Source organism: Cupressus sempervirens, chromosome 7 (assembly GCF_028749045.1).
Source record: "Cupressus sempervirens isolate cs-2001-9-10 chromosome 7, ASM2874904v1, whole genome shotgun sequence".
In the NCBI taxonomy this organism is placed as follows: Eukaryota; Viridiplantae; Streptophyta; class Pinopsida; order Cupressales; family Cupressaceae; genus Cupressus; species Cupressus sempervirens.
This window is the reverse complement of record NC_143124.1, coordinates 794459254-794471738: the sequence shown is the minus strand read 5'-3', so window position 1 is coordinate 794471738 and position 12485 is coordinate 794459254. Positions and strand designations below refer to the sequence as shown.

Below are 12485 nucleotides of genomic sequence, written 5' to 3'. Positions count from 1 at the left end.
TAGGATTCATTAATCATCTGATCATTATGTTGGTTAATGTGAGGCTCTTGAAGCAAATATCCATGATGATTATGGTTATGAGAGGAAGTCTGACACTTTGTCTAAGGCAAGAAGCTCTGAAGATTGATGTTCAGAGGGAGCCTGACATTTCATTAGAGGCAACCTTGGAGAAAGAGAGGGAGTAGAAAATAAAAATGCTTAAATCAAATTTTTGATGATCTTGGTTCAGAAGGAGTAGACCTTGTTGATGGATTCTCCACTAGTCAGAAACTGTAACAACTAAAGGACTATGATTCATGGGATAAAGTCTCATGTATGTAGGCTAGAAGGCCTTATGCTTTCGGGATACCTATTGAACTAGGGAAGCATGACATTACTTGCTACCAAGAGGTTAGAAGGATGATAACAGATTCAGAGGGAGTCTGACACTTCATCAGAGAGAACTTTGTGCTAAGAGGTCAGAAAAGTTGATATCAAATTAAGAGGGAGCTTTGACACTTTATTAGTAACCTTGACAAGAAGATCAAAAGTGGATGTTGTGACAACACCACGTGACAGTATTCATGGAGACTTCATGCGAACTTTTGATGTCATACATGTATGAGCCTGTCCCCTGTGTACATTATGAAGAAGTGATGACTTCTAAATGATTATCACTTGTATTAGGAGAAGTTATTGAAAGGTGACAACCATATAATAACTTGTATCATGATATGCATTTTGTGTAAATGTTGAAATAAATCATGAAAGACTTTATCTTATAAATCAACAACTAGGCGTTAGATGTTATTAATTTAACTATCTACAAGTTGTTTGTATAGATATATTTTAGGTACTTGGCGAATATCTTGCCTTGATATTCTGATAGGCCATTACCACATTGAGTACTTGGTGAATACCATTTAGTTGGTGTTTTGATAGGCCATTACTTGGTGAATATCATCTGATTGATGTTCTGATAGGCCAATGCTCATGTTACCTAATATGATATCAAATAGTAATTGGTGAATATCATGTGTTGATATTCTGATAGGTCAATACCTATATGATATCATATTCTAAAAATATTTTGATCAAATATTTCCTATATGTATTATTCTTGAAATATTACCTATGGTGTAGTATCTATGTGTTTTATCCTTCTTCATTAAGAGGGAGTGTTAATATTATAATTCTGTCAGATAAATTATATTATATATATGAGATATATAATATATGAAAAATATTATATTTGGAATAATTAACTTACATTAAGAGTGATATATATATATATATATATATATATATCTTATTATATAATCATTATAATATATTGAGGGTATATTAATTTTGTTATAACTATAACTAATGTAAGTTAATATATTAAAGAGACATGTCTCTTCAAGAGGCATGCCTCTTTATATCACATATATATTCATTCGTATAGTAACTTGGAAAGCATGCCTCTTTATGTCACATATATTACAAGTTACAGAACAAATTAATGGATCCTATTTCACTAATAGTTGATAATGAAGACATTATCAAATTAGCACAGAATCTAGTCTTCCATGAATGAACCAAGCATGTGGATGTTCATTGCCACTACATATGACAACTGGTTGAAGATAGGACAATAGACTTGCAGTATGTTCCTACAGTGGATCAAAGTGTAGACATTCTCACCAAGCTCGTTGGTCCTGATAAGTTTGTCAAATTCAGAGTTGAACTTGGTGTTGTGGATAGATTAACCATTAAGGGAGGGTATTAGGATACTAGATAGCGTCTATTGTTATGTAATGGCTATCTATATGTAATCTATTGTAAATATTAGAATGTTTATAATATTTAGTTAGCCTGTAGTTAATTGTTAGTTTTCTATTAGCTAGAATAGAATGTTTCTATTCTTTCTGATCGTTTCCCAAGGAAACATCGTTCATTCTTTTTGTATGTATTGATCTATTGATTATTGTTAATAACAAGCAAGTATTTTATGAATTACTTTGTAATAGATACATCTATAAGATCAAGTCACTTTAGTATTCATTTAATTATCTAAATTAGAAATAGAAGTGGGATTGATATTAATCATTATTTTTGGAATAACATATCATTATCTATATGTTATCAATTGCATAAGTTAATATTGTATCAAATATTGTAATTCACATAGTATTTGGCACCGTTAAAAAATTATGGGCTTTTGGGCACATTGTGTGTAGGGCATCCAATGTGTATTCATGCCATATTGTATCTGTATCTGATACGGATATAGGGATGCATGCACCAGAGGAGGGGCAGAAGATTTTCCAGCTACTTTGATTATAATAACACATAGTGAAACATTAAATTTTAGAAACTTAAGTAGATGACTTAAATACTCCAGTCAAGCTGTGAAAAGCACTGCCAAGTCACTGGAAGCTAAACTTGATCATGCCATGAATTAACTGAAGCCAAGGAGTGACGATATGTGCCAACTCAAGGACTTAGTAAAAATGGATATTCTCTCTAAGAAGTTCAGAGAACACACTAGAAGGCCAAAAGTGCCACAATGATTCGTAGCACTAGTGGTTGAATTCGAATTCAACAACGACAACCAAGAAGGGATGTGCCAGTGCACTCCAAGAAGTTTGGAGTATTCCCCATCCCACTTGGAAGCTTTATGGCAAAAGCTGGAAACTGGCCAAAAGCTCACAGAACAATATTTCAGAAAACAGGGACAAATGGTTGGCTTGCCATCTGATGGTTTCCTTTCAGCAGTTTCTTTCAGATTGGTTGTATTCAGGAACAGCATATGCTCTCAACTTGCCCTACTTGGCAAGCTAACTTTGTTTTTTACAATTTTCTTGAGGGTGGTTATTACACTGGGTTTTGAAGTATCAAGAAGTTTAGGAAAACACCACACCAGACGACTGAGTGCCTTGGCTTGCTGGACAGTCTTTGTAGAATCTTCTTTGACTACTGTCTAACCATCTGGACCTTGGTTTAGAGGATATTGATGATCAAATAGAGGTTGATATAACTGAAAATTGAAATTATTGCCACGAGAGTTTGTGTCAATGTTTTGGTGCTAACAACATTAATGATATTTAATTATGTTTTGGTAATCAAATTTCAAAAATAAAATATCTTTGAAGGATCATCAAAACACATTCATGATCAGAGGCTTTCTGCTTTGGGATTTCCTCTTACGTTTTAATAATTACCCTCAAGAAAGCCATGCATCCTTGCTATTAAATCTGTTCTCATATTAGGTTGTGGTTTTGCTAGAATTTGGTTAGTGCTTGGAGGTCGGTTTTCCAATCTTTTTGTTTCTATTGATTCACTTGAAAACAAATAAACTACATTTATCTTGGAAAATAGGCTTGTTATAGCCTATAAAAAGGTAGCAAGAAACTTGTAAATGTAGATAGTAGATTGAGTGTGTCAGGAGTTATTATGATGGAAAAGAATAATGGTGATGTATGCAAGTTTAAAACAGGTTCTATAAACCTATTATTTGAAACTATTAAAGAAGCAATTTTTGGATATGAGAATCAATATAATAAGACATGGTATCATTCCTTGTTACAAAATTCAATAACTAGATGAAGGTTATGCCGTTTCATCTGCTGGACAAGCTGGCTCTGGTCTTGAATATGCATGGCAGGAGATAGAGACATGATGCTAAGGATGAGAATTCTTATAGAATACCCAGTCCAGTGAAATTCTCTTGTGCTATAGAGAACTTTATAAAGGGACCAGACACTCTAGCATGAATCACTATTTACATTGATTTTTGCTGGGCAAACCAATAATGTTAAACTAGAGAGATTTCTGATGTGAGAATAATGAACCTGAATGTATCATTGTTGAAGAGCAAAGAGCATGAGTCTCTTCTTCAAAAGTAGGATTAGAATACATTTTTTCCTCAAGAGAAGTGATATAAATATATCCAAAAAAATGCTAAATATTGCTTTCTTGTGGAATAAACTCTCCTCAGTATTGCGAGACTAATGTGTTTTTATTGTATGGAAAATTGCATATTCTTGCTTCATTGGCGTTTGATAGACCAAAGTTTGACTGTTTTACATACCAATGTAAGCAAAGCACAGTTTTATTGTTTTTATGGTAGAAACTTTAATAGAAGATATATGTTCTAGAAATCTGTCTAGATGTCATATATAATTTATGTTTCCAGAACTTTTAAATATCAATATATTTCATTTCAATGTGATGTTTGGTCTACATTAATGTTGTAATATTTTACTTTTGCGCCTACAGAAAAAAACTGGAGAAGGGGGAAAGTCTGGAGGTCCTAACAAAAAAATGAAGAAGGATAAACTGACTGGTACAACAGGCAAGGGAGTTCGCACAGAGACAAATGTTGTTTCTTCGGCTCCCCGTGTTAAAGCTGAGCTTACAATGCCTACAATGTATGGCTTGATTTTTAGTTTTACCAACTTATGCAGATTCTTAATACTGTCATGTTATTTCTATAGGTTTTCTGTTTAACAAATACCATTTTTTCTTTTGGGAGAGTTGGTAGATCATATTCTATCTCATATTGCAAGTGTAAATTATATTGAATGCTATTTCAAATATAGCAAGATCATTAATGTAATGAATTGGTAAGAGCATAAGAGTCATATCAGTGCAATCTGTATTAGGTTTGTATTCATTATTACTTTTGAATAATAAATACAGGTCGAATGCCCTAAGCTCAAATTGATCACTGGTCTTTGCTGGGCTTAGGTCACGGGGACACCCCTATGTAAAAAAATTTAAAAAAAGACAGCTTGAGAATGATTGTAGCAAGAGAGTTATTGATGTTTGGTGTCAACAGTTGAAAGGGAAGTCAAGAGTAATCCCTATTTAATATGGTGTGAGATAACGCACATTCCAACTTTGGTATTACTACTATAGTGATTCACCTCTATGCAGACTGGATGTGTCATTGGAGTTAGGCATGGAAACTAAATGAGCCTAGGCTATTTGTGTGTCTTCCCCTGAGTCAGGTGATTGAGTTATTGGCTTAAGCTTGCAAATCTTTGCTAGATGGTTGAAGTTGATATCACTTCCTTAATTGGGAAATAAAAACTTTAAGGCAGATATTGTAAGATTTTTCAAGAGTAGCAAGAAAGGTTTGAAAAGATAAATTACTATTCTTTCTCTCTTTCTCTCTGTCTCTGTAGTGTGGTTCCCATGCATTGTGGTTTGAGACGAGATTACAAAGGTAGGCATCAAGCTGGATTATTTACTGGAGAAGTGATTGGAAGCGCTTTTGCATAACAGTGGGGCTGTGGATATTAAAAAACACATTCATGACTGCAGCGAAAGGGTTTGCCTATCTGCACACAATCTGGAGCTCGATTGCTTGGAAGGAGGCAGTCTGGTGCCTGTGGCATTTTCTCAGATTATTGCAATTCATGTAATTGGTTAGAAAATCAGTTAATGATTTTGTATTAGTGATACCAAAGTTGGAATAAAATAGTTTGATTTTTATCTCTTTTATGTTTATCATTTATTCTTTATTTATTTCTGTGTTTTAATCTGCTAAACCTGTCTAACCACTCATGTTCATCTTGCAAAATTTATAAAAACTATCAAACCAAATACCTGATATTCCAGAGAAGAAAACTTGAAGAGCAAAATTTTTGGATAGATTTGGAGTTGGAATTTTACATTGAGGAGAAGCTTGAAGGTTCATTTTGAGTTTTGATTAATACTTTAAATGAGATTTTGCGGTCATGGCAAATTCTTACTAGAGGAACCGTGATGATGTGCTGAAGATTTGGGGACAAAATCTTCAAAACTCGTTTGAGCAGTTTTATCCTGAAGTTGCCATTGTATTGAAAGTCAATAATTGAAGACACAGTTTTTATTGAAGAATTTATCTCTCTTAGAATTGATGATTTAGTGGTACAAAAAAAATGAAGTTTTTGTAAACAAAAATCAATTTGTTCTGATATATGAAATTGCATGTGCATTGGGTGATTCGGTTTGGAAGTCTAGAAGAATTTAGACTTGAATGCCTTGACTCATATTTTGAGTATTTGTTGATTCCAATCTGCTGGATGTGGAATTGACTCAAGGGAGGCTTGGATGATAAGGGGTCAATTTAAAGAAGATTGTGTGAAATTTGTTCGAGGTCATGTGATTACTATAGGATTTGTGATGTCATAATAGGAGGTTGTGAAACAAATAAGGTGTTTGTCCTAAGTGATTAGATTACTGAGAGGTTGGGTGAATTAGTAATGAAGCAACTTTTACACCTTTTAAACCTTTCTCAGATAATCAACTTAAATCCATGAAATAAAAACATTCTTCACATGAAATCTCTGTTCCCTTGAGTTTTCGGGATAGGGGTGGTAGGGAACAAGGGGACCGGTTTCCAGGACGACAATGTTTGGGCGATTTTGGGACCATTTCAATTTTGTATGTTAAGGTTCTATAATGTGTGAATGCCATCTAGGAAATATTAACCGATTTTAGTACTTAATTGTCAATATGCATATCAATATGTGAACAAAAATATTTAAATATAAGTTTAGGAGTGAACAATATCATAAAAATATGAAAATCTAAATATGCAGAAAGCCCAGAGGGCTGCCATAAAGTATCGATGCATGATCATCATGTTCAAGTTCAACATTAAAAAAAATAAATAGAAAAATAAAGCAGATTGCGGCTCATATTCTTGTTATATACTTATAACCTAGTTACAAATCAATTGCACAATTAATTCACAGAAAGAAAACTCAATCTGATTTATAACAATTAATATTCTAGGTTAATTAATATAAGAAAATAGTAGAAGCAAAATAACAGAAGCCAATCAGGAATAGACAATAGCATAGATATAACCAGGAAACCCCAGCTTGGAGAAAAACCTGCAAATGGTGGATCTTCTATTCAACCTAACAGCAAACTTTCTCTTCCAAAATACAATAGAATCCAATCCAATTAAATACAAGTTTGTTATTGCGATCTTACATAGATAGAGCCCAACTACTTTACTTAGCTTGCAAGAAAAGAATGTTTTCTTGCTTTCTTAGGCGTTAAATCATATATAAAATCACATCTTGTTTTTCTTAAACTCACAAACTTAGAAATATTCTTTTAAAGAATAAAAGCAAAGTTGTTGCTAAATATCCAACTTAAAACAACTTCACTCCACCTTCCAAGCTAAACAAAAGAAAACTAACACTCCCTCTTAGCGAGGAAGGTGTTCTACACATCACCTAGCTTATCTCTAAAGAATACAAACTTATTCTTCACCAAAGCTTTGTCAATATATTTGCTATTTGTTTGCCAATAGGAAAGTACTGGAGTTTCACTATCCAATTCTCCACTCAATCTCTGATGAAGAAAACCTGCAACCGCACCTTCTATCCATCTTGAAGAGCAATAACAGACTACAAGATTGCTACAACAGTTATACAAAAATAATTTCAGCCTCACAATCCTCTCTCTGTTAAGAAAACAACTCTCACTGAATATGCACACAAAAACTTGTGTTGAAAACTGCCTTCAGAAGAATTTGAAAAATTTACAGCTAAAAGTATAGCAATTTCTATCCACAAAAATAATTGCCTTTGCTTCCCTCGCTGAAAATTTTCTTTCTCCATCTTCCCCAACTTCTCTTGGAAATCTCTTCCTCGTAGGAAATCACTTGTTCTATGTCTCCCAGAAATCTGTTCCTCTCAACATATCCAAGAAATGTCTTCCTCTCAATATATCGAGGAAATCTCTTCCTCCGGGAAATCTCTTCCTCAATGTCTCCATGCAACTCATCCTTGCTCCTTGGATCTGCAACATGCAAACCCAATGCCTAAGGATGATCTGCATAGCTGCCCTGCAACCTATCTTTACTCGATCACTAGTTGCCATAGCCACAAAGGAAATTGGAGACAAATCTTTTTTTTTTTTTTTGTAATCTGTGTCATAGATCTTGGCTCTGTACGTAGAGTTCATAGCTCTGATACCATGTTAAATTCTTATAACCCAACTATTGATTAATTGAACAATAAATTCACAGAAAGAAACTCTATCTGATTTATAAAAATTAATACTTTGGGTTAATTAACTGAAACTAAATAGTGGAAGCAAAACAACAAAAGCCAAACACCATTAGACAATAACATAGATATACCTAGGCAACCCTAGCTTGGGGAAAAACTTGCAATTGTTGGATCTAATATTCAGCCTAATAGCAAACTTTCTCTTCCAGAATACAATAGAATCCAATCCAATTTAATACAAGTTTGCTACTGCGATCTTACATATATACAACCCAGCTGCTTTACTTAGCTTGCAAGAAAAGAATTTTTTCTTGCTTTCTTAGGCTTTAAATCATATATAAAATCACATCTTGTTTTTTCTCAAACTCACAAACTTAGAAATATTCTTTTAAAGAATAAAAGCAAAGTTGTTGCTAAATATCCAACTAAAGTTGCTTTAAAGCAACTTCACTCTACCTTCCGAGCTAAACAACAAAAACTAACAATTTTGCCACTGCCACCATGTAGGAAGCAAAGTTTTTATGTTTTTTTGGTTACTTTTCTTTTGCATGGAAAATATTGGGGACGATCGGTCATCCCCAGTCCAGTTGGGGGATGTCTGGATGTCCCCTTTCCATACTGGGGACGACATTAGTCCCCCTTTTTACCCAGGCGTCCCTGAGTACCCAAAACGTCTCCTGCTTTTTTGCACTTTTGGGGATGGCAAGGGGAAGTTCCATAACTGTCCCCTTATCTCAGGGACGTCCCTATCTCGGAAACTTGGGGTTTTTTGCCGGGGACGTGTTCACGGAATACATAGGATGAAACCATTCACACATTTGACATATGTTTTGGTTACACAGAAACCAAACTTGGATGAAAATCGTGGTGGGGATTAGTACCCACAAATAATTTGTACTCTTTTAAAGTATGCCCTATTAGAAGCTTAATCCTGATTGGAGTTTACAAAGACATTGTTAGGTGCCACCCTATTAGAGGATTTTCCCATAGCCGTTTTAGAAACTTTACCCATTTAGGAGTAGCCTTGTTAAAGGACTTTTAACACTAGCCAAAGTGTCATCCTATTAAGGGATTTACAATAAGGACTTGTTAGGATCCATCCGTTTAAGGGATTTCACCAATTGCAACTTTAACTTTTAGGGAACAACAAAAAAGATTGATTTGTAAAACAACACTACCTCTGCTTGATCAAATCCACTTAAGCTTTCTCTCTCTCTCCTCTCAACTCACTTTTGTACTTCTTAGTTGGACTGCACCTTCCACTTCTTTACTTATGCAAACTGGACCAAAATTAACAACACTAAGCTTGCCCTTCATTCACTTGTATATATAGGTTTGTCTCCTCCACCTAGCCAAACCCTAAACATATTACTGATGAAAAATTCAAATCTCGCTCAGATCCAATTGCCATAAAATAATATTCTATTTTACAAATCATTTTACATCGATACACAAACTAATTCATGGTATTCTGTGCCAAAGTGTTACGTCCCAATTTTTGACCTAATTTAAAATATAGCTGTCGAGGTTCACATGATGTTAGTTGACAGTTAAATTGGTTATAATTTTGTGAAATGATAAGATGGTTAGTCGTTATAATTTCATGTGAAGATAACATGTTAGTTGATTATTTATCATGAATTCATAGAATTGAAAAGGCAGCTAGCCGTTATGAGCATTTATAACTTGTTATGATACTAGAATAGATATCTTAAAGAAATCTATCTAAACAAATGCCAATAGATATCCACTACAAAATAATTATAATTTGATTTACTACATCTAAAATTATTTATATTTCCTTTATCTTCATTTATTTAGTTTTTATTAATTTAAGCTTTTTATTTTAATTTCTTAATGGATGACTTATATCTACAAATATTATTTTAAATGTATATTTTATTTTCTATTTATTAAATTCTTTTTAAAAGTATATTATATTTATACTAAGATTTAAACTTTTGACATGTAGATGGTTGTCAAATTTAATCTAGAAGAATAAAAGTTAACATTAACACGCTCACACCATCCCATTCCCTCATTCTGCCATTGTAGAATGCCTATCAGCATTAAATATGATTTAATTGTGAAGAATTTCTTTGCAAGAAACACGTCGAAGGGGTGGAAGCATTGTCAGAAAAGAATTAGGCACAAGAGCATCACCATCACTAGGTAGATGGGTTGAGGATTTAGCGACTTGAAACATGATACATCTGTGGGACCAGCATGAGCAATTTAAATAAATAATTCGAGAAACATAAATAATTGGGTTAAAATATAAAACGTACCTCAAAGGATTTAATATGATCTTTCACCTTATTATTATAATAGATATATCTATATATGTACATATAGATATAAAAATGAAATGACACCATTATATTATAATAATTTAATAAAGTGATGTCACCCCATTAATATATTTACATTTACAATATAAAATTATAATAATATTCAGATATACTAACATTCGAATTATAATCCTTCCAACTTTATCTTCCAACCTTTTAATCTTTTCTCTCCTCTTCTTTGTTTTTAATCGATTTATTACTTGGGAATTTGAATCGATTATAATCTTTTTGTAACTAGTGGGAGCCAAGAAGTCATGTTTGCTCTCCATTTAATGAAGCCGGGAGGGAGAGTTGGGATCACCTTTTCTCCTTGGTACTCGAATTCCTCCTTCCTTGTTTTAGTCTAGATTTTTCATGTTCATTTACCAACTTGTCCCTGCACTGTTATGACTGCAATCTACCTTGATACGATTTCCAATCAGCCATTAAAATGTCTTTTTGCAATCTGCCTTGATACGATTTTCAATCAATCATTAAAACGTCCTTGCAATCTGCCTTGAGCGTTTGCAATCCGCCATTAAGTCTTTTGTAAATTGCCATTGTTATCAACCTTGTTCAGATTGAGCAGTTCCAACATAGCCGAGCAAGTAATTCTAGCTAGGATATTGAGGTCAACCGCTGAAGAAATCAAGAGGGAGCTGATCAGATTGTGAGTTCGCCAAATGATACATATCAGGTCATGAGTTTCCCTTCTATATTTTTGAATGCATATTCTCCTGCAGCCGGCTAAGCTTAGGAGTCTCCTTTAAGACTATGATTATATTATGCAATTTGCTGATTGTACTATGAGAATCATAATGAGCTTTTCTTTTTATCTTTCATTGTATCTAGTCGGATGGTATCTCTTATGGGAGAGTTTTCCAAATGCAATAAAACCTGAAATAAAAGGTACAATAACATCGAATTTCATAACAACAATTCTCAGCATTTATCATGATGATATCTTGCTTGAATTTATAGATTGAACTTCTTTAAAATTAACCTTGTTCATGGTAAGTGATAGCCAAGTAACCATAGTATGGATCCATAAATCATTATGCCAATGGATATTAGAATTAAACAATTAATTCTGCGATCTTTAAAGAATATAATCTCTCAAATCACAGATTGTGATAAGCTGGAATATATGTTAACTATGAAACAGTTGAGGATCAACAAAACGAACCAGTTGTTTTGAGAATTCCGAACACCTGGGACTCACCCGGCTATGTAGCCAAGGAAAAGGGTGAAGAGGTGAGAGAAAGGAATCTGCAATAACATGAAACAAAATCAGATATGATATAACAATGTTTATCATTTTTAATATGAATTATTTAATAACTCATGCATGATCCTGTTATTGTAATCTCCTACTGTCAAGACAAGTGGTGTGGTTAGATACTAGGATGCTTAGTGGATGACAAGATGATCCTTGTCTATTCTGAGTAGGGAGGGCCTTTCTCGTTAGAGATTGTGTGGGGATAAGTTGTGGTTTGAGGTTGGGTGGTTAAGCCCCTAACAATGTTTCACCTCTTCCCAAGTTGTCGGATGTACAACAAACAAAGATAAGCTATACATTCAATTGTTTGTCGGGAATAGGTATTTTTACTTTTATGATGTAAATGAAAGACTAAGGTAAGATTAATTGAGTTTTATCATTGATACAGTTACTTCACATTTAGTTGCAAGAGAAAGATTTATCTGATGGATTGTTATATCAATCTTTCATTTATATGAATAATAAATATGAGCATATCTTCTAATCTTATGTTATTGCCATAGTTAAGAAATCAGAAGGAAAGGAATGATACACTGGTATTTGAAGCCCTTATTAATTCAGTGGTATCTGAAGCTCTAAATGATATAGTGGTATCTGAAGCCCTAATTGATTTAGTGGTATCTGAAGCCCTAATTGATACAGTGGTATCTGATGCCCTGAATGATCTAGTGGTAATTGAAGCCCTAAGTGATATAGTGGTATCTGAAGCTATAAATGATCCAATGGTAATTGATGCCCTAATTGAAATAGTGGTATGTGATGCCCAAATTTTATGTAGTGGTATTTAATGATAATCATCGTTTGATTTTGATATAGTGGTATTGAATGGTAGTTTTTATATGATATTGTTATAGTGGTATTTGTGGACTAATCTGGATGATTGCAGAAACATTC

The 12485-nt window shown here is 33.6% G+C and overlaps 1 protein-coding gene across 2 annotated transcripts in view; it reads left to right on the top strand.

Moving 5' to 3' along the window:
• The window catches only part of TAF5 (TBP-associated factor 5), a 195178-nt gene that overhangs the window by 113834 nt on the left and 68859 nt on the right, over positions 1 to 12485 (top strand). For both annotated transcript variants that reach the window (XM_089793024.1, XM_089793023.1), the window contains exon 9: positions 4243 to 4394. In XM_089793024.1, coding sequence (XP_089649150.1) covers positions 4243 to 4394 — 152 coding nt within the window. The remainder of the gene's footprint in view (positions 1 to 4242; positions 4395 to 12485) is intronic.